Below are 27931 nucleotides of genomic sequence, written 5' to 3'. Positions count from 1 at the left end.
ACACAATTTAACTTCCACATAAAAAAAACCACATTTTAACTAGTCGGAAGGATGGTCGACTATATAAATATTTGCCGCCACGTTTTCACCGCCGGTAAATAAGCCCGACTACAAGCCCATTCGATATATCATTTTGGCGCCAATTTCCTTGCAAATTGGGGCCATTTCTCTCTCTCTCTCTCGTTTATCACAAACTTCAACCCATAAACCCTAGTACCATGTTCGATTCCAGAAATTTCACCAGTTAGGGTTTTGCAATCGAAGTTGAAGAACTTCGAATTTCCGTCTGTGATGGACAAACGCCATGCTAAGCGCCCCAAAATCAGCAGGTTCATACCTACTCATTCTTAACTGCGTCTGTATTATTGTAAATTTAGGGTTCTACGTTTTTCGAATTTGCGGCTACTAGTATACTAATTATGCAGTTTTATTCAAAAGTAAATCTAATTTTGATTCAATTTTGTTTTCAGGGGGGAAGATGATTATTTACCTGGAAATATTACTGAGATTGAACTCCAAAATTTCATGACCTTTAATCATATGAAATGTAAGCCTGGTTCGCGTTTAAACCTAGTAATTGGTCCTAATGGTTCCGGGAAAAGTTCGATTGTTTGTGCTATTGCACTTGGTCTTGGCGGTGATCCTCAGGTTTTTACACGCTTTCTATGTCCCAGTTTAATTATACGTACTTTTACCCGCAATTCGTTTAAATTCCGCAATATTCGACCTTTTTGCGTGATACCTATATTGACTATTGATTGGGGGTTATTAAATTTTAGAGAAAGTATGTTTTTGCCTCTCTTGCTTTAATGTCCACATGTTTATCGAGGCTACATTTGATTTGGCCTTTTTTTTAAAGCTTTCACTTAACAAAGCACGAGTTCTCATGTTCATTGCCATTTAAATGTATATTGCTCCTAGTCTCCTACTTGCAACAAGGATAAAGTAGTCGTTTGTTTCCTTTTTTTGGAACTTGGTTAAGGGTGGTATGTAAATGTTGTAGATACTTGGTAGAGCAGGAAGTATTGGTGCATATGTGAAGCGGGGAGAGGAGTTTGGGTACATCAAGATCACCTTGAGAGGTGAGGCCGAGGAGAAGCCTATATGCATCACTCGTAAAATTGATACGAGTAACAAGTCAGAGTGGCTATTGAATGGTAAGGCGATAATTTTAATACTTGAGAGTTGATATGATCCTTTAAATTTGGCTTCATTTGTTGCTTGAGTTTTGCCTTAATTTTTGCAAAAAGATATTGGTTTTGTTTGTTAGATAGGGGCATAGTTTCAAAAGGCATGCCTCACATCACTGCAAAAATTGCTTTTATTAGTCTGGGATTTACAGGAGGCACGTGCTTTTGTGTGCATTCTGCGCTTTCTCGCGCCTTGCACTTTATGCACTTTTGTTTTTTTCTAAATGGGAGGAATTTTTATGTTAGCCATTTGTCATATAACAATTAGACAAATAAGTTAATCTTCTAGATTAAAGGAAAATGAAGTAGGATTTGCTCTTGTCTATGAATAGAGAAAAAGGAAATAGGGCAAAACAAAGAATTGCTTACAATTTTACAATTTTGCGGAGCTCTCTATACAGTTTATTTTTCATTTCTTTTTTATCATCTCTGTTGCAAATTCTTCATTTTTTTGTTTTAGATTCTTCATTCTTCATCTATTTTCTTCTCTCTTATTACTTGTCTTTTTTTGGCCTTATTCATGTGGTCCTATATAATAACTCAATTAATATAAAGAGACGATATAATCTTATGTAGATTTAATACATACTATTTTAGTATGCATGAACCTAAAAATAACAAATATTTTTTAATGATTTTACTTGATTGTACTTGTCAAGTGGAAAAACTTACTATTTTTTTTTATCTTTTAAAGTTGGTGCACTCTAAAATAGCGTAGACTTAGTTTATACATGCCTTTTTAAAGAGACATACCTTGGTGCATGTTTTTTGCTTGTTGATAACAGTGTAGGCAGATTGGACCAGGGAAAGGGTAAATTGCTTAGTTAGAATTATGGAGATGATAGTTGGAATCACGAGGTTTGAAATTAAAAATAAGGTAACGAGAGACACAATAAAGCTAGAATAGAAAGAGATCGTTTTAAATGGATGTTTTAAACACCTTAGTTTCATATTTCAGAGTAGTGAGGACCAAGAAGACGTGATTCATAGAATTAAGTGTGATTGACAAAAATGGAGAGCAACTACTAAAGTATTTTGCGATTGAGGTGTGCCCTTAGGGACAAGTTTTACCGAACGACCATCAGATCAAAGCTACTATATAATCAAAATGTTGAGCTTTTAGAAAGGATCATAGTAGAAAGCTGGGAGTAGTGAAATGCGATTGATTCAATGGATGGGTAGGCATACCTAGAGGGATAAAATTCGATACACAGTCATAAAAAAGGGTTTAAAAGTTGCAAACATTAAGGAAAATATTATTTAAGATGATTTGGGCATATGCAAAGTTGAGATATTAGCAAACCTGGCGAGGAAGTTGGAGTTCAGGAGACTTAAAAAGAGGGCGATGAAGACCGAAGATGACTTGGTAAAAAAGAGTGAAAAATGATAGGAATGATCTAGATTTATAAATTAAGATGATATAAAATCAGAATGAATGGAAAATCCATGTGGATGACCACATGAACTGTAATACTAGTTCATGTATCTGACTCCAATCTTTTGAGATTAAGCCTCTGACATTGTTGTAGTTTCTTTTTTGTTCTTTTTTTTCTTTGATAATCTTTGTCGCTTTTTGTTTTTCTTATAATTTTCTTCATTTTTCTTCATTCGATTTCCTCTTCCATTTATATGTCTTATGTCTTCTAGATTTTTCATTTTTATTTCTCTCTATCTCTTCCTTTTTAACTACTACACAAAGGACTAATATACAAATTGCTTTAAAATGTAGATTTTGGTACCTTCATGTGCCATTTTGCGCTTTATTAATAGATTAACCTTATGATATTCAATTATAATATGAATTTCATATTATCTTAAGTGTCAAATATATTCTAGAATTTTTTATAAGCTTTTGAGCCAAAAGATGTGCCTCACCTATGAAAAACTAACGCTTTTTCCATGTGGCTTGTGCCTAGGCTCGAGGACCCTTTTGCACCTCGATGCGCCTTACAATAAGGCCAAAGCCTTACTTCCATAAGATTGAAGTCAGTTACATGAATTAGTATATCAATTTCAATGGTTGTTCTCATGGATCATGAGATGTGATTAAGTTCTATTGAGTTGGTTGTCCTCATGGATCATGAGATGTGATTAAGTTTTATTGAGTTGGTTGTCACTAATGTCGCGCTTTTCGTTTTCACACCGACAATAAGCGACAAGCACTCGATGCGCCTTAAGCTTTTTAAAACTAAGGATAGGGGCAAACTGTTGTGTGGAAATGTTTTGTATGCTTACTCAACCTCTTCCTTCTTTTCTTATATAATTTTTATTGTTGTGACTCCTTTGAGAATGGTCAAACGGTGAACACCTTCCTTTCTTGTATAATTTTTATTGTTGTGGTTCCTTTGAAAATGGTCAAACACTGAATGCTGATGCAATCTGTTTTTGGTTCTAGGCAAGATGACAACAAAGAAAGATGTTATTGAGGTTGTTCAAAGATTCAATATCCAAGTTGACAATTTGACTCAGGTGGTTTATTCATTTAGTGACTTACCTAACTTAAATGTTGGCTAATATGAATGATGGATTATGTATTTAATCTTTTCAAACAGGATAATTTTCCAAATTTCTCCTTACACTATGGTGTCTATTTAGCTGAACACAGAAACTTTGACAAATGACTCTGATGATATTGTTTGATGTTCTAGAGAACAGCCCCCCCTCCCCCCCTTTTTTCTTTCTCCTCTTGATAACAATTTTCTAGAGCTGTTTAACCAAAAATAACGAAAATAGTCTTTGTTTTACTTAATTACTCCTATTTATTTTGTTAATGATCATTATTCTGGTCGCTACTGGTCTTAAATTTCTATAAGGTTTGAAATATTTTCTCCGGGTTCTCTCTTAAATGATGATGGAGAAATATCAAAGTCTCTTGTTAGCCTATCATATTCTTTGATACAGGGATTCACAATCACATGCATGGTTGCATCAATAAACGCAAGTAGGATTTTGCATTAAGTTCTGCAGATATGGATTGCGGCTTTTTCTTTGGGTTGATGTGGCTTGATGTACTACTATTATGAATTTTAATAGACAAAGTAGTCTTTATTTTTTCTCCATCACTTATCTAAATCGAATCCATGGTGTTGACTTCCTATGCAATATTATGAAAATTTGCTGAAGGAGACATTGAACTGAAAGAGAGAGAACAGAAAATGCCTTATTTTCATAATAGTTAAAGAGACTATATTAGTGGCTGAAATAGGAGTATTGCTAATGAGGACAAGCTGTTTTTAGAAGAGAAAATATATTTCAAACAAAACTAATTCCTTGTAATCTCCCAAACTAAGTTTTGAGTGCTTCAAGATTCCAACCTTTTTATCCTTCAATGACCTTGATGAATCAAATTGTCCCAACATATTCACGAAAAGAAAACCCGTGAGAAATATGATAGTTGAGTTTCAGTTACGCTCACCACAAATTGACTTTCAAAACAATTAACAAAGTGACGAAGATGTTTGTTGCCCAATTTACCTTTTTAAACTGTGGTTCGCCCAAAATGGGCCAGAAAAAGCCATCATTGACCATAATTTGGTTGACACAATTCATAATTTGATGGGGGTCAATGGATTAGGTAACACTCAAACTAATGTTACACAACCCATAGTTATTTTCATTAACATTCCAACACAGGTTCATGACAATTTTGCTCCTACTTTTTTTTGTGTCATGTTTAGTCACTAATTTCAATTACTTCAGCTTTGAGGACTTGAGATGAATTTGCGACTGACTTAAATCCTTTCGATTGTGTGTGTATAAATGTATATGTATGTTTTGTTTTTCTTTCTCATTTGTTATTACTGTTAACCTTTATTCTTTTTTTTTTTTTAAATTGATTGGGGGCTATGCAGTTTCTACCACAAGACAAAGTTTGCGAGTTTGCCAAGTTGAGTCCAGTTGATCTGTTACGTGCTACAGAAAATGCTGTTGGTGATCCTCAACTACCAATGCAACATGACGCTCTTATAGAAAAAAGTAGTCAGCTAGGAAGACTCAAAAGAGTAAGTCATTGGCATTTGGCATGATGCTTATGTGTCCAGATATGATTCTAGCTTGTACACATTGTTAGTGCTGTCATATCTTATACCATGATACCATCTATTCTGTTTAGGCTGTTGATGGGAATAAAGTGACTTTAAGTCAGCTTAAGGCTCAACATGCTGAACAAGAAAGAGATGTTGAACGTGTTCGTCAGAGAGAACATCTGCTAGCTCAGGTTCTTTATTTGTTTTGTGGAGGAAGGAGTGGGAAAACAATATATTTTTTGGTATACTTCATTTGATCAATTTCATCCTTTAACTACATTCAGGTTGATTTAATGAAGAAAAAGTTACCTTGGCTGAAGTATGATATGAAGAAGGCTGAATACTTAGAAGCTAAAGATAAGGTAGCTGATGCAAAGAAGAAATTTGATGAAGCTGCAAGGATCTTAGCTGATCTCAAACAACCCATTGAGTAAATTTTCTAGTCTTCATACTGTGTTGTTAAATCGACAAGATTTAAAAATGCTCTGTCGTATTTGCACAGGATCGTTGGCAAGGCATGGTCCTTTGGTTTTCTGCGTTGCCAACTCAACGAAAACGTTTTCCCAGGCATGGCATGGTCCATATCATATGCTAGCCGGAAGAATTTATGTCTTGGGACACACTTTTTAGTGATTAAACAAAAGTAGTCACATGGCACCTTATTCCCAATTTGTCGGGAAAGTCGACATTCTAGTGACCATTCTTTGAGTTTTTTCTATCCTTCCACTCTATTTGAAACAGTCTTTCACACGCTCTCCTTCTTTTGCTATTTTGTTCTTTGCTTTTATTGAACTTCTGTCATTTTTCTGTCAGCTATCAAACACTAAGATTCATAAAGTCTCTACCTCGCTGATAAGGGAGGGAGAACCAGAGAAAGACTTCAGTCTCAGAAAGATCTTCTTTCTCTATCCAACTGTTGCCTTTGTTATCGCTTTTAGTGAGCGCATAGTTCAAGGTAGATTCATGTTGTTGTTCAAATATGGAAGAAAGTGTGACATGCTAACCTTGAGCATATAAAAAATAATACTGTCCCATCTTAGTGTTGTTACCATCATGTCGTAAGTAAATCCCGTGTGCAATTGGTTTTGCTCTCAATTGGTCTTGATCTTTTGAAGTTGGTTGGTGGATGAAGAAAAGAGTTTAAGTGGTGTTATGATGTAGGACCGGATGTGACAAACCGAATTCTACATATTCAAGATTTCATATCTATTACGAGAGGTTAAACGTAGGGTAAGACAAATTTGGCTTTGAGTGTTAAGGGGGTCAGGCGTGAGGAAAGGATTAAAAATCAGATATATTGTTCAATTTGGGGATGGTAAGAAAAGGTGTAAAATTAAGCCCTTGATTTTAGGAGCTTAACTAGGGATGGAAAGGAGAGGGTTTAGGCGTGTGGATGCGGATGGAAATTCAGTTTATTACTTTTGAATTTCAGGTAGAATTAGGGTAGCATAAAAATAGAAAAGATTTGAAGTTAGTTAGAAAAGATAGAATTTGATCCTTGAAGCTAGGATCTTGGTTTGGAAATGGTTTTGGAGGGGGAATTTGTCTGAAAAATGTCGTTTGGGTTGAAGGGAAAAGGGATAGTTGTGGTACTTTTTGGTTAATTTATGTGGATCAGTGGAAAGCAAAAAACAAAATAAAAGATGTATTTTTGTTGATGATAACAAAAACTGATGATGGAATATGATGATGATGATTGTTATTGATGGATATATGACGTGTGATATGATGTTTTAGTGGAGGGATGATTTTGTTGGTGATTGATATGGAAGGCAAAAGGATAGAACATCAACTTAATTCTAATTTTGATACAAATGCTCTATAGAATTGTTATAGGGGTGTTCAAAAAAACTCGACGCCCTTGACCCGACCTGCCGACCCAAAGCATTAATGGTGTGTTATTTTTAAAGAAAAACATAAAGCCTTGGGTTGGGTACCCCACCCATCTAAACTGGGTCGGGTCATGTGGAAAAATTTAAACTTTTTGGGTAACCTTTGACCTGTTTAAAATGTAAGAATTTTTTTAGAATTATTTTTTTTTTAAATTTTTTTTATTTAAAAATTGAATCCTGCAGACAGTAACTTAGAGAAAAAAAAACTGACCCTAATTCCTAATCTCTCCCTCATTTTTCATCTCTTCTCGCTCACTGTTTCCCATTGTCTAATCCCTCATTTCTGCTCTCTATTCTTTAACCCTAAATTGTGATTTTACGTCGTATTTGAGGCTACTCACAGAAGGCGACAACAATTATTGAAGGAGTGTGGTTGATGTTTGAAGGTAATATAATTGATGGGATAAGTTTTATGGCGGGAAGAGAAGCCATTGTTTTTAGTTTGATGATTATTATGGAGTGTGGAAAGGAAGAGGAAGAAATATAGTGGATTGTTTGCGATTTGCAGAAAGAGTCGGAAAAATAGAAAGGTGAAAATCAAATGTATGGTTGACATTAATAAATGACCAAAATTTTCAAATTACATAGAAAGTCATGCAAAAAATACATAATTCACAATAATTTGGGAATTGTGAGAAAGATGAGCATTTCTTTGGGGAAAAAAATTCCAGTGTTCAGCTACTCCAAAGTTCATACAATCTACCTGTACTCGCATACCCGATAACCGGGTACTCAGGCTGGGACATGGATCATTCAAATAATGACTAGAATAACCGGGTATTCGGCTTTCGGGTACCCGAAATACCTGATAGTCTGGTACTTGGTTATGAACACCCTTAATTATTATTATTATTATGGATTTCAAGAACACAAATTAGAATTGCTTAGGTTCTAATTAGCATGGACGATTTATAGTTTGCCCAATTTTGGAAGGAAATTTTTGAAAATAAAGGAAAAGATTGAAAGTCTAAAATTTTTGAATTAACTAATCGGTTTTTTATTAATGCATAAACGTCCAATTTATAGGATTACATTACTGAATTATCTCGAGCCGAGGGACTCTTCGATCGCACTCTCCTCTATGGGTATGAGCTGCCGTCTTTCTTTCCTCCCTGACCTAGTTTTCTATGAGCGGGATACACTGGGTATGATGATGATGATGATGATGATGACATTATTGAATTAAAAGTTAATCTTTAAAAATTAATATTTTTATAATTGCGCGTATGATCCGTGCTTGGACACCTTCTGGATGTTTCTAGGAGCTTCCAAAGGTCTTGCCATGCATTAGATAGGTCTCCCGTGACTGAAGACAAGTCAACATTGGACTAAGCTTGCAGGGGTCTAGTTTAACATTCCATTGAGATGTGGGGAAGGGAAGAATTGGACCTCCGTACCCGCCTCCTTAAACTAAAGTTTGAACTTGGTACATTTAAGCCTCAACCTTCGGGGTTTTTGTCACCCTTTCATGCGCCAACTTTCGATGTATGTGATTGGATAGGGTTTCTCAACTTGAACTGATTTTATTTTATTTTCCTAATTAATTAAAATTGCAGAAGATATAATACCGTACCAAAATAAAACTTTGATGTTTCAAAATTAAAGCAATATAATTAATCTATTGAAAGCAATTAAAAGATATTTAATGAACATCTAGAACTTGGGGCTTTAAATTAGTCAATGGGACCCTGGAGAGTCAACTTTCTTTGCAGCAATTAAGGAAGGTCAGAAAGGGTGGCCCTGATCCTACATCATGTTAGGTAGTGGTTGGTTAGGTATAAACCGCTATGGGGCTGTTTGGTTAATGGCTGTTGCGCCATTTGGTTGTTGCCTTTTTCTTTGACCAATTGATAATTTTGTCTTGTTGGATGTTTAAGTTGCTATATCAGCTGAGTTTTCTCTTAAATGGCACTGTCTCAGTCCTACTGTATATGATTTCATTAGGAGTGAAAACTGTATCATGGTGCTTGAACATTGATTCTTGTAAGTTGCCAGCTTCAACAAATATTTTATAGTTTTGTTTCTTTCCCAACTGTTTGATGATTCACTCCTAATCTTATTATTGAATTTCTTTCAGAAAGCAGAAGAAAGAACATTCACTGCAGGTCTCAAAGTGCAAAAATTTGCAGAAGAGTTTGACTGACAATGCTGATAGGCGTAGGCGACTTTTGGAAAATGAAAATGAGTGGGTTGTGTTTCTTACCTATCTTTCTTGCTTTTCAATACTTCATTTTACGCCTTAATCTTCTCAATATCAATTTGAAACATTTTTAGGGAGTCAGAGTAGCTGGGAATTACAGAGAAATTGAAGAGTTGAAGAGACAAAGAGAATCACGTCACGAGAATTTATTGAAAGCTAGATTGGATCTAGAAGCTGCTGAACTGGAATTGGAAAACTTGCCACCTTATGAACCTCCAAAGGATGAATTTGTATGAGATTTAGATCCTTGGTTTTATATTCTTACATGCAATATAAGTTTAAATGATTCAGACATTTGTGACATAGTGCGTGAAACTTGCAAAATCACTTTTTTTGACCATCACTTTGTGGGAAATCCTTTCCCTTGAGTTCCTGATTCATTTATTCTTGTAAAAGTGGCATTCTATGTGCAAATATGTATTAGAATTTTCTTTCGTTCAATTTTCTTTAACATCCTTTTCCAGTAACAATTTTGATGTTGAGTGTTAATGGATTTTTAAACTTGTCAGTTTTAATTTGTTATATTATTGTCTTGATATTGACACCTAAATATCTCTTTCTATTAATTTTTTAAATTCAGGAAAGATTGGAGGCCAATATTGTAGAACTAAGAAGCAATAGAAGAGATATTGAACGACAAAAGTATGATAAGGAAAGACTTTTTACTCAAAACAAAAGGACACTGGAAGGATTGGCTGACAGGTCTTAATTATTACACTTGTCATTCAATTTGATGGTGGTGCATCTCATCCTCAAATACAGAATCTGTGCAGGTTAAAAGAGATGGAAAATAGGAGTTACAAGCTCCTACATGAGCTGCAAAAAACTGGAGCGGACAAGATTTTTGAAGCTTACCGTTGGTTGCAAGAAAATCGTGATAAGTTAAAAAGAGAGGTTTTTGGACCTGTTCTTCTTGAGGTATGTTTTCTTAAACTGGCTCATGTGTCATTAGTTATTTTACCAGTTTGAGTTTTTCCCTGACAGCTCTCTAATTGCTAGTTTGCACCTTCATTTTTTGTGTATTAATGCCTGCGTCTAGGATTTTTCTATGAATTGGACTTAGTAATAGAAAAAGCGATTCGGTGGAGGTTTATATATGTAGACTTGGATCCCACATTGATGGCACCTAAGTTACTTGGACTCGAATACTAATGTTGGATACTTGTACGTGTCCAAGTGTCAGATACGTCTAAATTTTCAATTCTGCGCCTAAAATGAAGTGTCTAAGTGCCATACTAATGTCCAAGGATCAAGGATCGGACACGGGTATGTGAAGCAAAATGAAGAGTCCGAGTAATGTAAGATGGCACACTGGCTTTACAATATACGTTATATGCAGTGTACCTTAATGTGTGTCATGTGAATTGTGAAGCAATGCCTATCACTTTAACTTCTTGTTTTTATGGAAATAGAATTAAATGTTTAGATTGGAGCAAAAAATTTTAGATCAAACCAAAGATTTTAGACTTGACCTAGTCACAACTCATTACTCATAATAGCCATAGTAATTATCAAAAATATCAGATAAGATGAAAGTGGACCACATCATATCAGTAATGTTTAGACGAGATCTAAAACTACATCTTACTAAACCTCTCTAAATGCAGATCAACATTTTGTATTTAAAAAGATGCTTTAACATGTATAAGCAACTATGGTATCACTATTAGCTTCACTTGTTTATTATCTTTAACACGTAGCATGAGTTTGAAGGAAAATTTGTTATGAATTATCTATCTTTCTCGTTTCTTCAAGTAGTTATTGTATTTTTGATGGTTTTTTTGGACTGATGTAACTGTCTGAGGCCGAAGCATTATGTTTAATTACTTGAACTTTTGATCCGGCATTCTGCAATTATAACATGAATTTGAGTGACTTGGGATCCCATCATCTTTTGTTTTTAATACGTTGGTACTGCAAGTGTTTGACTGTTTTCAAATGAATTTTCTTTGTTTATTATCTGAATTTCTACGTCATTTCTTGTCAATGAGTCTACACTGGAAGCTGTTCCCAGTGATTTGGTGTGCATGGTTTCTCATAATTGATACCGTTGCTATGGTTTTTTTGTAATGTAGTCTTCTTTCTCTTTCCTTTCTTTTAGAGTGTATATTTTTGTATACAAATCATGTCCCAGAACACTGCATTGATTGGTGCTTGATTTCTGTAAGAAGGGTTGATATAGACTGATGGTGGCTTTGCCTTTCTAATGGTAAGTTATTTTTTCTATGCTGTGAATATAGGTTACTGTCAAGGAACAATCTCATGCTGACTACTTGGGGGGTCAGGTTCCATTTTACATATGGAAGGTGTGTTTAATCTTAATTGTCTTCTTAATATAAGCTGCATGCAAAAATGCTTGTGTGGAGTGTAGATATGTAAGATCGGTTGGATTGGTATTACTTTAGTGTGTGTGACATAGATTTGTTTGTTGTAGTTTTTTGGTATCCCGTATCTTTTTCTTCTTCTTTGGGATGGGTGGATTTGGACTTCGGGAGGGTAGGAGAGTAGTTCTCTGTTACCCTTCTTTGTATGAGTTTTTTCAATGTGATTTTTAGAGCAATATTGGAAGTGGTGGTGAAGAGATATCTCATGCCTTATCAATATTGTTTGTTTGTTTTTTTGTCATTCAGTATTTAACGAGGTTTTTTGGTAGGATGCATTCTTTGTATTTATCAGGTGTTTAGGTTGGATTGGCATGCAAAGTTTGCTTTGATGGATGTGCTTATAACACATTGGTCTTGGTAAAAGGCTGTAGGAGCATTAATCTATTCACTTTCCTTGCTTTCAGTTGGATTTTGTTACCGACTTGTTCTATTTGAACGTTTCTTGTTTTTTATAGGCAATGTACATATTATTTAGTGATTTACTCCCCCCGTCCCTCTTTATATGCCTTTTTTTATTTTGGGTTGTCCTTATTTGGAAATGGAACCACTTTCTTTTAATCTCATCCATACATTTTAACACTCTTTTAATTTCATCTACACAATTCAATCTCTCTCTTCTTTTATTACCAGGTATCCACCTTTTCCTTAAGAATACTTCATCTTCTCTTTAATGCTAATTCAAAGGGATGGAGTAGTATCTGTTTTGGGGTCAGCTTGTACTCTGCTGCTCTGCGTTGTAAGTTGAACTTTTGCGCTGCCGAAAGTGGTATCTGTACTAACATTGTTGCTTTTGTTTTTTAAAAGTACAAGTGTTCCATGTTTTCTTATCTGCTAGAATTAGACAGTGATTGTGATTGTGTTTTATTCAGCTGCGAGTATTTGCATGTTCTGCTCTACAGCAGTGTATTTGAAACTTGTTGGTTTTACTGTTGCCTACTCTCCCAGCTGAAATGACATTCTATTCTTTTGTGTTCTTGCTTTGATGTTTTAGTCCTTTATCACCCAAGATCCTGATGATCGGGACTTCTTGGTTAAGCATATGAAATCATTTGATGTTCCAATCCTGAACTATGTTCAGAATAATGAACAGAGTAGAGATTCACCTCGAATTTCAGAGGAGGTATACACTTTGTAACACATTCTTTTTTTCTACTTTAAGATATCTAGAGTTTCTTCCCCTCTTTAATGTTGTTGAGTTATTTGCAGATGCGTAAGATTGGGATATGTGCTCGGCTTGATCAAATCTTTGATGCTCCAGCTGCTGTCAGGGAGGTTCTCATTAGTCAGTCTGGTCTTGATCATTCTGTAAGCTTACTGTTTCTTCTGGTTGTTCATTCTAAATTTTTGTCCAAGGATAACTTTATAAGAAACAATGATGGACAATGTTTTTGTTTCACTTATTTTGGCACATTGATGTTACTTCTGATTCAGTGACACCCATTCCATTGTTCTCAGTATATTGGCACAGCGGAAACTGATCGAAGGGCTGATGAGGTTGAAAAGTTGGGAATACTTGATTTTTGGACTCCAGCTAACCACTATAGTTGGTCTAGATCTAGATATGGTCATCATGTGTCTGCTAGTGTGGTGCCAGTTTCTAGATTCAAACTTCTATCATGCAGTAAGTTTACGCCTTTTTATGCCGCTTCATTGTTACGGATGGGCAGGTTCTGATGTGCACTTAATTATTCTGTTCACAGGTTCAGATAATTCAGAAATTGATGATCTAAGGTCTAGAAAAATTACGCTTGAACGAACGATCATTGAATGTGACGAAAGTGTTAAAGCTCTGCAGTGTGAGCTTAAACAGATTGAAAATGCAGAGGCCAATTATCACAGACAACGGGTATGCTGGAACAGAGAAAAAGTTGTTTCTGTTGTCTGCATATTGTCAGTTTTGTGGAAAATTGTTATGTATGTGTTTATGCGGATTCTTGCAGGAAGCGATTCATGAAAGGGTCCAGCTTGAGAGGAAAAAGCGAAAGGATATTGAAAAGCGTATCAGTAAGCCTCCTTAATATTGTCTGCTTGCATTATCTTATCTGAAATTTAAGTTCGCTTTCATAATTGATTTGGCTTGATCAAATTGTCAGACCAGAAGAAACTTAGATTGTTATCCATAGAAAAGGAGGGGGATGTTGATGGTCAAATTGTGAGCCTTAATGAAAAAACTGAAGAGTTGAATGTCCAGCGGTTTAATAATGCTATTGAGATAAAGGTAAAGCATTATTTTGTCGTTTCTTTTTTCTGATAAAGTATAATGGTGCTCTAGAGTTTGTGAAATATTTTCCTTCTGTCTTACCACTCTTCAGCATTTACTTATGGATGCTCTTTCACATAAATGGAGTTTTGCTGAAGCACGCCTTTCCGCTGTTGAAATTGAAGGAAAGGTAGTCACTTCTTTCATCTTGTTGAACTTTTTCAATTATTTTTGATCTGATAATGCTGAAAAAAGGGCCTGCAGCCTAAGAAAATGTTGGGTTCAGTAGTTTCATTCCAGTGCGCTAGTGAGTGAAGTTAATTGAAATTTCTTGTATCAGGAGATCAAAAGTTGGAACAATAAGTTTCAAATTTGGCGATTTTTCTAGTACTGGTGTCATTGAGAACATAAGTCTATTAAACATGCTCATGTTTTACCATTGTTCTGATAAGTTTTTTTTTAACTTTGTATCTGATTAAGTGACTTTTATATATTTATAATTTTAACTAATAGTATTTACTTTATGCTTCTTAGGTGTTCTATACTGATATTTTTTTTGTTTGTCATCTGCACATCTTTTTAGGATTTCTCAGCTCCCATCCCCTCTGGATTTTTGTTTTTAAGATACCCAGCTCTTACACATTTCTCCCTTGAATGTGAGTGCTTTTTGGTTGAATGTTGCAACTATTTAATGTTAGAGGAAGCATTTACCCATTTACTCTATTATATGTGAATCAGCAGCTAAAATTAAAGGTAGTAACATATGTATTAAACCAAAAGGGATTCTGCCCAATACTTCATGTAGGCTTAATCAGTGGCCAACGCTATTGTAATTGCTTCTTAATTGTTCAGTTGATAATTTTAGTTGTTATTATCATAATTCATAACTGAAATTGGATTGCCTGCTCTGTATAAATTCTTGATTTCCCTTTTCCTTTTCAAGGTTGATACCTTGGGCATTAGTTGTTTCAAGTTTCGCCTATGTTAAAAATCTTTACAAGTTGCAACTAATTCCAATTTCAGATAGTAGTTGAAATTTGCTGTTGCTGGAATTCATTATTTTCATTCTGAGCATGCCAAAAGTTTGTGAATCATGTTAAATTTATCTGAAGATAGTTTAATTTTTGATTTTGGGCCTGTTTTCCTCAACATCCAATCATTTCAGTTGAGTTTAGTAATACATCCCTTTGACTCACATTTCTCTATTCATTTGGCTATTAATCATCCTTGTTTCATTCAGTTATGTTTTATTCTTTTAGTTCAGCTCAGCTAAGCTGTTAGTACTTAGTAGTACTAGAGAACAACCCCTTCCCTCTATAGTGAGGAGTGAGTGAGGACTATTATGACAACATTTATATTGTCATGACAGCAATGTTGATGATTATTACTATGCGTAGGAACATGCTAAATTTGTGTGCCTTGTTTATCCATAGACCTAGCTGTAGAATTCTTTCTTTGTCCCAGTTTCACGGGCTATGCTTGGCAGTTGGCACTCTGGTTGTATTGTATTTTTTGTTTCCTTTCAAGTGAAATCTTATTCATGTTATTCTTCTCTAGATACGAGAGTCTGAAACGGAACATAAGGAGCAAGAAGCAGTTGCTTTACAAGCGGCCATGTATAAGGATCAATGTAAGTGCATTTTCGTGTGGAAAGCTCGTCATCTTCTGTCTTGGTGTGTTTGCAACTTTGTAATGTAAATGTCTCTTTTGAAATTTTTTTAACACAAATTTTTGCTAACCTGCTCTGTGGTACTATTATAGCCATTTTTTAAAGTTATTTGTTTCATTTAGAGTAATCATTATAAAAATTAGTCCAAGCTGTTCAAATAGTAATTTGTACAGTGTTTCTTATAGTATGAATAAGGCGCATGGGATAATCGTTTAATGCCCTTTCAAACGTAAATTTTTTTGTTATGAAAGCTGTCAACTTTTTCTTGTGATATTTTCATTGGAATACTGGAAAGAGGTTTCCCATGTGTAATAAAGTTTGAAAATTACTGGCTTGATGTGGCTTTTGATGGAACAAATAAAAGTGGCTTGTTGAATTGCATTTGTGTCTTTTTTTTTTTGTAAATAAACAGATGTCTATTGAATTTAGAATCAAGGATCTCAAGTTGATAAGCTTTTTGTTACTGTGGATATTTGAAATGAATTTCACTTCTGTGGGTACTAGGAGCATCATTGTAAGTATTAAGTCTCTTAGATGTGATGTGGAAAGTAGGCTTGGCAAAAACTGATCCGACTTTCTAACCCAACCTTCTAACAGGATCTGAACCTAACCCGAAATAAGTGGGTTTTGTTGAAACTATTTACCCAATTAAGTAAATGGGTTGACCTGACCTGACGTGTTTATTAAATGGGTTAGGTTAAGGTCAAAATCTTAAACCTGTAGCAAACCTGTATAACCCATTTAATTAAACGAGTCAGTTTTGAGTCAAATCAATTCGTATAACCTAAACTTAATTCATTTAACATTTTTCTATTTTTCGTTGTAAATTCAAAATAAACAACTCGTAAATTAAAAAATAAAAATTTTAGACCAAACCAAACAGATCAAATGACCTTTTGAAATGTCTTAAGTTTGTCTATGTATACATAAACTGGTTAAGTGGGTTGAAATCAGGTTGACCAGGTATAGGTAGAGGGTTGAGTTCGGGTTGTGATTTTCTACCCAATTAACTAAATGGGTTAGATTCTAGTCAGAGTTTTTGACCCATTTATATATTACCCGAACAAGAACCAATGCGACCTCATCTGGCTTAATGGAAAGTTCAACATGACTTTTTCCATTTTATTGTTACTTTAGAGTTTTGGGGTAAAATCAATTTGAAGAGTGATATCTAAGGATAGAGAACCTCTGAGAGGTGTATAACACTAATACTTTGAAATTCAGTCATTGTCCTGTTGTCAAATATGATTGATTCTATAAATCTTGAGTCAACAATCATCATCACTGTCCCCTTCAGGTGATGCTAGATGTTCTTCCAATTTTGAGATCATGTTTATTAAGTTGTGTATCATTAACTGTGTTATTTCGGTTCTTTTTTTGTTGCTATGGGTTGCTGAAGGTAACATTTGGTTTTTGTTTTTTTAAATTCTTAATGGAATTATTTATATCCTGTCTATGCACATCTTTGAAATGTTCTCCATTTTCATTTTTACTTCTCACTAACCAGGTGAAAAAGAAATGGAACATCGCAAGGTGTTGCTTTCAAATGCCAAGAGAGATGCAGAATCTGTTGTGAAGATGACTCATCAAATTAAGGAGGCCTTTTGTGAGGTTTGTTTTTGTCTTTTGATGTTTTTATGTGCTATCAAGGGTTAATTGGAAACAACCTCCTTTTTGCAAGGTAAGGTTGTTTTCGTCTGACCCACCCTACTCCAATCCCCACTTAGGCGGGAGCCACTTTGTCGGCACTGAGTAATTTTATTTTGTTGGTTTTTACATTTGTACATCCTCTTAAATTGCATATGAATGATCTGTTTCAACTCTAACCACTAAGTGTGCTTTTCACTGGATGGTTTGGAATCAATCTAGATGGAAGTTTGTCAAAAAGGCCTCGTGTAGTCAATGCATCATATATCTGACTTTTACGATTAATTTATTACACTCTTGTAGACATCTGAAGTCATCAGATACTTGAAAGTTAAAATCCTGATGTAAATGCATCTGTATTCATAATATCAATGTGCCATTTGATTTTTTTCCTTGGAAGTTGCTAATTTGCTATACAAAAGCTTTCAAGAATGGAGTTATTTTAGTCTAATAGATCCATTGTGCTCTTGCTTAAGACTCTAATTCTTGTTGCCATTACCAGAAAAAAATTGAACGATATAGTAATTCTTGTTCACAGGGGTTCCTCGTTTCCAGTGCAACTGTTTCAGACTGGTGATAAAAGGATTTTTGGAAACAATTGATGGTTAATTTTCCTGATAGACCTATATCTAAAATTGGAGATATCTTAAATTTGTTTGAGAAGGATTTTCTCGCAGATGTAGGGGTAGAATGGTTTAGGAAGATATTTAAAATTAGTCCCTATGGATTTGTATGTGGTGCTTTGTGAATAAGATTGGACAGAGGATCAAAAATGCAAAGTTTCTGGCACTGTTGCTGCCACTTGGCTCGTGCAATCAGAGGGATCAAAGTAAATAAGGAGAGAGATGATGAGGAAGGAAGAGACGCTAGAGGTGTTTGTTAGTTGAGGTGGATCTACATGAGTGGAAGTGTTGTAGTTCTTGATGTGGTCTAGTGAAAGTAAAGGTACGGAGGAGAGAGAGGAAGTTAAGTTGGTTGAACTGATGAAGGAGGAGGATGTATTTTTGGGGGAAAGAGTTTTGGAGTGGAGGGAAAAGGGTTATGTGTATTTAATGAAGAAAAAATGTACAGTATGAATGTAAGGTGTTATCGTAAATAACTGGAAATTGTCCAAATCCCGGGGTTACCAAATGTGAGTTTCAAAATCTTGTCCGCTATATGGAACTGGCCAAACTATATCTATGTTGAGTTTTCCAAGTGTTGATCATTTTTAGGAAATTAGTAGAGCAAATATCTTTTGGAGGCAAATAATTTAGTATAGATCTAGTGTGAGTTTTCCAATTATAGGTTGCAAGTCGCAACTATTAAACAAGCTATTTTACATAAAGCCTACTTTTTGCCCTTTATCTTTCAAGAAAAGGAATAATCTTGTAGGAGAGGACAGGTTCTTAACTGAAAAAGAAGCTTGGGGCAAAAGAAGTTGACATCAATGCTTGTGACGTCATCTATCATTAATGCTCCCTGACTTTAGATTCTCTTTTCTAAAAACTCTTATGTTGCCTTTCGTTAATGGTATTACATTGTGGTAAGGAGAATCAATTCTAGTGTTAGTAATGAAGCTCTCCTCAAGCATTTTTTTTTTTTCACAATTTCCCATTGCCAGCAAATTTCACCCTCCCAACTCCCAAGTGGTAAATATGAATTTTGTGAAGGGAAAAATGCTAAGAGTAGGACAAATATGACCATAAACCTTGTCGAGTAATTATTTTTAGCTAAATTACTGTGTATTTTCATTACTACCATTTAATATTAATAATCAAACACAGCAATTTGTTTTTGTTTAACACCAACAAGTCCACAATATGCATAGATACTCCATCAGATCGCTCATTTTTATTGAATATTTGGAATATGTATGAAGTATTAATATGCATTTTTTTCTTGAAACCAAACACAATATGAACAAATGAACAGATACAAAAAACATAATCAAATTCCTTTTTTTAATTAAGCTAATGAACAGGCTTAAATTATTCACAACTCTGACCATGAATGATGATTATGCAACTTCCTATAAATTGGGAATGATGTTATGAGAATTTGAAAATGTTGCTGTTGCCTTAAAAGGAAGCTCTTCTCCAGTTACATATGTATTTATGTTTGCCTGCAGATGCCTGCTACAATTGAGGATCTTGAGGCTGCTATTCAAGATACTTTGGCACAAGCTAGTTCCATTCTTCTTCTCAATCAAAATGTTTTGGCTGAGTATGAAATACGAAAGACAAAGGTAATGCACCATATATATTTCATCCAAAGAATAAAAATGAGATTGTTCCTTTATATTACAGTTGATATATAAGGAATTTTGGGCATACCATTCCGCAAAACTTGGTACCTGTGATTTTCAATCATGGAGTACATTCATTATATGCAGTTTCTCTGTTATGTTAGCCATTTCATGCAGTTTATCTATTTAATGAAGTAGCAACCATTAAAGTGGTAAAAACAGTAAAACCAATTTTCTAAGTACATAAGTCTTTTTAGGGGGTACATATGGGGTACATATGTTTTTTATGTTCTAGTCTTTTTGAATAATAAAAAGGTTCATTGAAAATATGTACCCTAGACAGTGTATATGTACTTCTTTCAGAATATGTACCCCTAAAGGTTGAATATGTACACTTGGTTTTTAGTTTGGGTGAAAATTTAAAATCAATTTTAGGGTATACATATTAACTAAAACAATGTACATGTTCAGTTAAAAAGGTTTGCATGTTTTGAGCTACAGTAATTTTTTATAATTTAATAAAAACTGAAAAAAATATTGTAGTTGAGAAAACGCGTCGTATCTGTACACCTTGAAATTGGTTTTCTTTTACCATTCTAGTTATTTTTACCTTATTTTTCCCATATATATATATATATATATATATATATATATATATATATATATATATATATATAGGAAGAAGTTCAAGTGAAAACCATCCTTATATGAGAACCATGAGAACCAATCTGCTTGACAATAAAGTGTTACTTTTTCACTAAAAAGGTGTTATTTTTAGGCAAAAAATGTTGCTATTTTTGAAAAAAAGGTGATACTTTTAGGCAAATAAGTATTACTTCAAGAAAAATTCTGAAAAAAACTCACAAAAAGGTGTACCTTTTTACGTAAAAAAATGTTACTTTTCAAAAAAAACGTGTTACTTTGTATTTATATTTTTTTTGAAAGTAACACTTTTTGCTAAAAAGTATTAGATTTTTTTAAAAACAAAAGTTATTTTTTATACAAAAGTAACACCTTTTCTAGTGAAAAAGTAACACATTTTTATCGTAGAGATTGGTTCACGGTTCTTATATAAGCTTGATTCTCACTGGAACTTGACCCTATATATATGGGTCAAGTTCCAGTGAGAACTAAGCTTATATAAGAACCGTGAGAACTAATCTACATGATAAAAACTGTTACTTTTTTACAGAAAATGTGTTACTTTTGGGAAAAAAAATGTTACTTTTATTAAAAAAAAATGTTACTTTTTAGCAAAAAAGTGTTACTATCAGAAAAATTTTCCAAAATCGAATTGTACAAAGTAACACGTTTTTTCCGAAAAGTAACACTTTTTTATGTAAAAAGTAACACCTTTTTGTTAAAAAAGCAACACTTTTTTACCTAAATGTAACACTTTTTTTTGTCAGATAGATTGGTTCTCATGATTTTCATATAAGGATGGTTCTCAATGGATATATATATATATATATATATATATATATATATATATATATATATATATATATATATATATATATATATATATATATATATATATATAGAGGGTGAAGTTCCAAGAGAACTTGGGATGAGCAAATAAGAGTTGACTTGCATGAGTTAAACGTCTTTGCAGACCTGACTAGGGATAGGAGCAATTAGAGACGACATATCCATGTCCCAGACTTTTAATGTCTGCTTAGTTTTCCTTTTAGTGCCCGTAACCTCATGCTCTTATCGTTTCCTTTCTTTTAGTTCTGTGTTTTCCTTTGTAGTAGCTCCCCTTTTTTAGGCCTTTAAGTTATCTTGCACGTTAATCACATCTCTTTATCTTCCTTGAGCTGGGGGACTCCTTTGGTTGCGCTCTCCTTTATGGGTATGAGTTGCCGCCGTCTTTCCCTCCCCAGACCCTGGCCTTAGTCCTCTATGCGCGGATATACTGGGTAGGATGATGTTGATGATAGGGTCAAGTTCCAGTGAAAACCAAGTTTATATGAGAACCGTGAGAACCAATATACCTAATAAAAATGTGTTACTTTTTTACAGAAAATGTGTTACTTTTGGACAAAAAAATGTTACTTTTGTTTTTAAAAAAGGCTAGTACTTTTTAGCAAAAAAATTGTTACTTTCAGGTTAAAATATATTTTTCAATATAATACAAAGTAACTCGTTTTTATCAAAAAGTAACATCTTTTTATGTAAAAAGTAACACCTTTTTGTGAGTTTTTTCAGAATTTTTTCCTTAAAGTAACATTTTTTTGCCAAAAAGTATCATCTTTTTTTATTAAAAAAAAGTAACACATTTTTGCCTAATAGTAACATCTTTTTAGTAAAAAAGTAACACATTTTTGTCGGCCAGATTGGTTCTCACAGTTTTCATATAAGGGTGTTTCTCACTGGAACTTCTTCATATATATATATATATATATATATATATATATATATAAAAGGATGGTTCTCACTCTAAAAGGTCTAGCATAAGCTTTAAATAAAATCTACATTCTAACAAACTTGAATTACAACGATAAACAGAATATTTTTCAAGTTAACAATTCACACAGCAAAGTCCCAGAAGCTAGTCGCAACATCGCCAATCGTTACCACAATTGTGGCAACATCTGCAAATTTTTTCAATGATTTCATCTGTTTCACTTATGTTTTGGTTTACAATTATGCATGGCAGATTGAAGCTCTGGAAAAAACACTTGGAGAAGAGGAAGATGGATTGAAAACACTTTTAGCTGAAATAGATGCCTTAAAGGTGATTCTCTTCACTAATAAATGATAAAGTAAAACTTCACCAACCATTTTGTTGAACCCTGAAATTCTGTTCTCCATTATTTTCAGCCATCTTGACCCCCTTCTCATTATTCAATCTTTCAGCAGTACTCCTAGCATGATCTCATAGTTAACAACATTGTTCTTCTGGCTTCAGGCTAGTTGGCTCCCAACATTGAGGAATCTTGTTCAACAAATCAATGGAACATTTGGTCATAATTTCCAGGAGATGGCCGTTGCTGGAGAAGTATCATTGGGTATTACTAGATCAACTTTGACGTCTTAAATTGAATTTTTTTTTCTGTTACATAAATTGTTGTCTGGGTTGATAGACTGATAAATTGTCCAATTTTTGATAGATGAGCATGACATGGACTTTGGTGCGTATGGTATAGTTATAAAAGTAAAGTTCAGGTAATTACCTTCTGTCTTCTGTTTGACTAGCTCTCAGTATAAAGCTATACTGGTCTCTTATCTGTGTTCTTTGCACTTTGCTCTGAGTATTTCTTAGTGTACCTAAGGCAGTAGAAGTAGTTACTAGGGAACAACAGTTATTTAAGTGGACTTTATGGGATTAAGCTCAAATGATTTTACTTTACTTGCTCCTGAATTTTTTCTTCACAAATTTAGAAAATTTTTACATTAGATGCACTGCGCATGATGTTTTCTATATTTCTCTAGTTATTGCAACTGGACTTTGTTTCATTTCTTGCACAACTCAGAAACAGATGAACCATTTTCTTTTTTATATTGATGATGTAATCCATTATATTATGAATAGATAGCGTGTGATTATTTTGACATGTGTGTTTGATATTTTTATCTTGGATACTACAAGTTAGAATTCCTATTCTAGTTTGTTTACTTTATGCTGACAAAACTTACTTCATCACAAATGATTTGGACCCTGCATTATGTATAAAAGCAATGTTAATTTATAAGACGCTATTAGTCTATACATATATGGGTGACTTCTTTTTTCAATTTAAAATATCTTGTGTAAACATGACATGCAATCTTGATCTGTGATTTGCTCCTAAGTTCTCAATATTCCCTCTGTCCCATTTAATTTCCACCTCTTGATACATGTGTAAATATTAATTTGTTGTTGGTAATAAAAACAAATAACAAGTGTGTTGAAAAAATAAGTGTAAAAGATTAAAAGAGAAAATGAATTTGTTGATGGAATAAAAAGTGAATTGTGGGGACATTATTAAAAGAAGAAAGGTTGTAAGTGGAACAATCCTAAATTGAAATTAGGTGCAAATTAAATGGGATAAACAGGGTAATATTTAGGGCTGTGTGTTTGTGTGCCTTGGCAACTGTTTATTTTGCTTAGAAAAAATTTCTACTTTGAAACACGTAACCTACTTTAAGAAGGCAAACATCAGTGATATGCAGAATGTCACCAAATCTCAGCCACCAAATTTTACTGGATAAATACATGTTCCTGTATACATGAGATGAGTACATCTATGGAAATTTGTAAGGTAATTTAAGCTCTGGTAATAAAGCAGATACTAATGAAGGCATTCCATTGTGTCTCCCAGGGATACCTTCACACCTCTAAGGTTAATTTGATTTTCATGAGAGTTTTGATTTTCTATTTACAATGCTGATCACTGAGTTGCTACCTTCTGTTTCATAATATATGGCACTGTTTTTTCTATTGTCTTTCCTTTGGTCATTTATTTGTATAAATATACTATCAGTTTCATATTGGATAGTGTTTTCAACCTGTTATGAATGGTAGTATACTAATGTGATTATAAATGATAGTATACTAATGTGTGACTTGAGTGCACATTAAAGGGTTGAATTCATGTGTGTGACTCTTGAGTTGTGGAATCCAAAAGGGTGTAATAAGGTGAAGAGTATTCATGGGAATTATTGGTGTTAATGAAGATTAAGGTGAAGAGTCTCATGTGTGTGACTCTTGAGATAATGCCTTTTCAAGTTCTTAGAGTTATTTCATAGTATTCATTACCCTAAATTAACTATGTATTTATGTGAGCCATTCATCTTCAAGTACCTAGCACTATAAATAGGGCTCTCATACCCACACTTCAAGTATGCAAAACACATCAAACACAACCCTTAAGCCAAACACATAGCCTATTGTTGTTATCTCTATCTCAATTGTAATTCTTCATATTGAAGTGTTGTTTGTATTCATTTGATATAATATAAACATAAACTACACACCACGGAGGACATAGCCATCATTGGGTGAACCTCCTTAAATCTTTGTGTCCTTGTTTGTTACTTTGTCAAACTTAATTTTGCTCATTGTTGTTTGTTCTTAACATCGTAAGTATTTGGCGATCGTTTTCACAACCTTTCCTTAGCTTGGGAGAAATTAAGCGTCAAATTGTGATTGTTGAAAGACAGGTATTGTATTGTAAAACAGAGGTGTAACAGTGTTTCTTTTTTTTTTCTTTTTTTTTTTTTTTTCCTGTTTCAGAATCTTATTAAGCAATGCCTGTGAAATTTTGAGTGTTGATTTTTTAGGGTAGTGTTCTTTTTCTCCATCCCACATGATTTTCTTACTTCCATTAGTTAGATGTCCCATTTGCTTTTCCACCAAACAGGTCTACTGTCTTTATCACATTATTCTTTTTTCGTCTCAATTTTTGGTTCTGTTTATTCCTGATTCTCTCCTCATTTTAATATCATATGTACCATATCGTATAATCACACCTTTATTTACATAATAATCTTGTAAAACCCTATCGTGGGATGGAGGGTGTACATTTTGCCTACTATTGGCTCGGGTTTTATGTAATGCTCTCTCTGTTTGCTTGCTACACAAGCTTGTGTAGCCCCTTGCTCGCGTAGGACTGAAGTGTTGACACCAGATAATATTATCAGCAAGTATAGCATAAGACAATCATAGTGAAGATTGCTGAACCATATTTTCTCATGTTTTGTTTGTTAATGATGTTATTTATGTCAGTGTAAAAGTGTAATGCTAGATATGCATGTACACGTTTCCGTATTACCTACTTTTGTGCTAGATTGTTATCCCTCTAATTCTGTTGAATTGGTGGGGATTTGTGTGAAAGCTTAAAAATTTAATTGGTTCCTTGTATTTAACAGACAAGCTGGCCAACTTCAAGTCCTTAGCGCCCATCATCAATCCGGAGGGGTAATTTCCATAACTGGGTTGTTTCTCTGACTTCTTCATTTAAGCTATTTGTACGTTGTCATATCTTCTTTTTGTTTGTGTAGGAGCGTTCAGTTTCAACTATACTTTACCTTGTTTCTCTACAAGATCTAACAAATTGCCCCTTTAGAGTGGTTGATGAAATTAATCAAGGTAATTCCTGCTAGATTATTGCTACAAAAATTAGACAAATCTAACCAAAATTATATTTACTTAGTCTCTGTGTTACTCTCCAGGAATGGATCCCATCAATGAAAGAAAGATGTTTCAGCAGCTGGTGAGAGCTGCTAGTCAACCAAATACACCACAGTAAGAACTTGTTCTCTTCTGATTTGGATTTGACGATCTGTTCTTCGATGGGATGATTAGAATACGTCAAAGTTAGCACTTTACTCTTGATTTTTGTAACTTGTAATGGTCATTAACACTTTACACAAAATTGGTTGATTAGAGTTTTAATGGAGTATCAATTCTATGTTATAGTAAAATTTATGTGCTACTTGGTCTGCCTGTGATATCTTTGACTCGTGTATGTTGGGTCAGTGGATATAGCTGCACAATGTATTGCAGAATGGACTTGGTTACCTGTAAGGCTTAAGTGGATATGGGAAGTAGAATATGTAATTGGAAATGGCTTTAGTCAGTTTTGTTTGATTGGCGGGACCCTGTGTTGTCAGAATTGGAACTTTACAAATTTTGCAGGTATTAAAACTCCCTAAGCATATCAGTTATAATATCAGAGTAGTGTTTTACCTACATACAAAACAAACTGATCATTTTTATCTATGGGAAGTATAACTTCCTTTTTTGTCAACTAACAAGGTTCCAGTGTGAGACAATTTTGTCAGTCTGTTTTACAAGGTTCAACATTAGGAAGATAGATGTCACAAAAACTATATGTTTGTCTTCATTCCAAATGAAGAATTTACATATTTTCCAATCTCAAGCTTCTTTGGGATTTTATCTCAGGTCAATGAATCTTTTTTCCCAGATTGCCACCAAGTGCAACCTGTGTTGTGACTGTTGTCAGCCTAAGTTTTTTAGCATGAATCTCTACATAATTAGACACGCTTTCTTGGTCGCGTTAGAGTAGCAGCTTAACACCTGACTATCGCATTCCTTTTACAACTCTGAATGCCCTTCACCATGATATGATTCTTGAAAGTATGTCATCAAGCTGTGCCTTGGTGACAAACTGACAGGAACAGGTGCGGGTGTGTAACAGATCATGGCATATTGGATTAACACCATCCTGATAAAAATAATCAAATCTTCGATACTTTTTAATATTTGAAAATTAAATTTCACGTACAGAGAAGCTTGCTTGATTTGAATAGCTACTGGGTAGAATGCTACAAGCACACTATTGCCATACTGCTAACAGAATGTAGCTTTGCTAGACCCAGTGGTTAAGATAGCGTACCTAACAAGTACTCTCTCCATGCCTTTAAGTTTACACCAACCAACTCAAAAAGCTCACATGGAGTTGAACTTGGGAAAACTCAGAAATGGAGAGTAGGCCTCAAAGCTTTTCAAAATACGGTTGATACACAAGGTATATATACAAGATTAAGGACAAATTAGTTGTACAGCTTTGTGGATTAAATAATTGGTGCAGGATCTACTCAAGATATGCTGTTTCCTTCTGGATTGCAACTTTAGTAAAGAAGGCCAAGTTTTGTTACGCAATTCTCATTTGACCATTCCTGCACCTCGATTTCAGCTGCATATATTTCATTGCCAAATTGACCAACACTCTTATGTATATATGTGACCAATTCTTGATTTCCTGGTGGCTTTCCTTTTCAGGTGTTTTTTGCTGACGCCAAAATTGCTACCTGACTTGGAATACAGTGAAGCGTGTAGCATCCTGAATATCATGAATGGACCATGGATCGAGGAGCCTTCTAAATGTAAGTTTTCGTAGCAAAAAATGTGTAGAATCTTTTCATTATCGATGTGAGTTATTGTCCAAGCTGACTAGGACCTTTTGATGTTTCACTTTTCATATAGTGTGGAGCAATGGAGAGCGCTGGGGTACGGTCATAGGACAATTGAGCAAAGCTCAATGCTGAAAATCTGTGTTAATATTTATTGTGAATAATCGTACAATTTTAAAAATAACTCCTGTAATGTAGGTTTGATTTTCCTTTTGTGAATCAGTTGGTCTTTTTGTTCTTGTAATTAAGCCTATCATAATTCATAGGAAATATTACAGACAAGAGGCTCACTACTTGTGCAAACTAATTACTTAGATCTCGAACGCAGCTATCTGCCATGTAATGATTGAATTAATGCATTTTTTGGTGCTGAGCAGTATGTGTTCATTTGATTTCAAACTCAAGTACTTATTATGGGCTTGTCGGGGCAAGTATAAGTTAAATTGATTAAATTAAGGTATCACCATATTAGGGTATAAGCTGAATTTAACAAAAATAAGTTGAGAACACAAACAATTTTTGTAAAAATAGGCTCAGCAAGATAAGTTTTTTTTATAATAAGTTTAACTTGATAATATGTCAAGTTTATTATATAAAGAAGAAAAAATTATCTAGAATAATTTAATTTTTTTAT

General features: G+C 34.1%; 1 protein-coding gene across 1 annotated transcript; it reads left to right on the top strand.

Moving 5' to 3' along the window:
• The first annotated feature begins 52 nt into the window (after positions 1 to 52).
• Positions 53 to 27684, top strand: LOC130803469 (structural maintenance of chromosomes protein 5). The gene is made up of 30 exons (XM_057667576.1): positions 53 to 329; positions 471 to 648; positions 1004 to 1157; positions 3586 to 3659; positions 5042 to 5191; positions 5302 to 5406; positions 5500 to 5645; positions 9185 to 9296; positions 9382 to 9537; positions 9888 to 10009; positions 10081 to 10225; positions 11548 to 11613; positions 12683 to 12811; positions 12898 to 12996; positions 13147 to 13312; positions 13392 to 13537; positions 13632 to 13695; positions 13785 to 13909; positions 14004 to 14081; positions 15449 to 15521; positions 17068 to 17171; positions 19318 to 19434; positions 22097 to 22174; positions 22349 to 22448; positions 22551 to 22605; positions 25291 to 25339; positions 25423 to 25510; positions 25594 to 25666; positions 27167 to 27270; positions 27371 to 27684. Exons 1-30 carry the CDS (start codon positions 292 to 294, stop codon positions 27430 to 27432), a joined length of 3156 nt encoding a protein of 1051 aa, XP_057523559.1. The 5' UTR covers positions 53 to 291; the 3' UTR covers positions 27433 to 27684.
• Positions 27685 to 27931: the final 247 nt, after the last annotated feature.

This window comes from Amaranthus tricolor, chromosome 17 (assembly GCF_026212465.1).
Source record: "Amaranthus tricolor cultivar Red isolate AtriRed21 chromosome 17, ASM2621246v1, whole genome shotgun sequence".
NCBI classification, from domain to species: Eukaryota; Viridiplantae; Streptophyta; class Magnoliopsida; order Caryophyllales; family Amaranthaceae; genus Amaranthus; species Amaranthus tricolor.
The sequence above is the reverse complement of the archived record's forward strand: the minus strand, read 5'-3'. Positions and strand labels throughout refer to the sequence as shown.

Bases quoted from the DNA above. Each gene is read 5' to 3' on its own strand.
- LOC130803469 (XM_057667576.1), top strand. From the start codon at position 292: ATGGACAAACGCCATGCTAAGCGCCCCAAAATCAGCAG. The intron at 1,158-3,585 runs GTAAGGCGATAA...TTTTGGTTCTAG, and splicing joins GTCAGAGTGGCTATTGAATG to GCAAGATGACAACAAAGAAA. The intron at 25,340-25,422 runs GTAATTTCCATA...TTGTTTGTGTAG, and splicing joins CCCATCATCAATCCGGAGGG to GAGCGTTCAGTTTCAACTAT.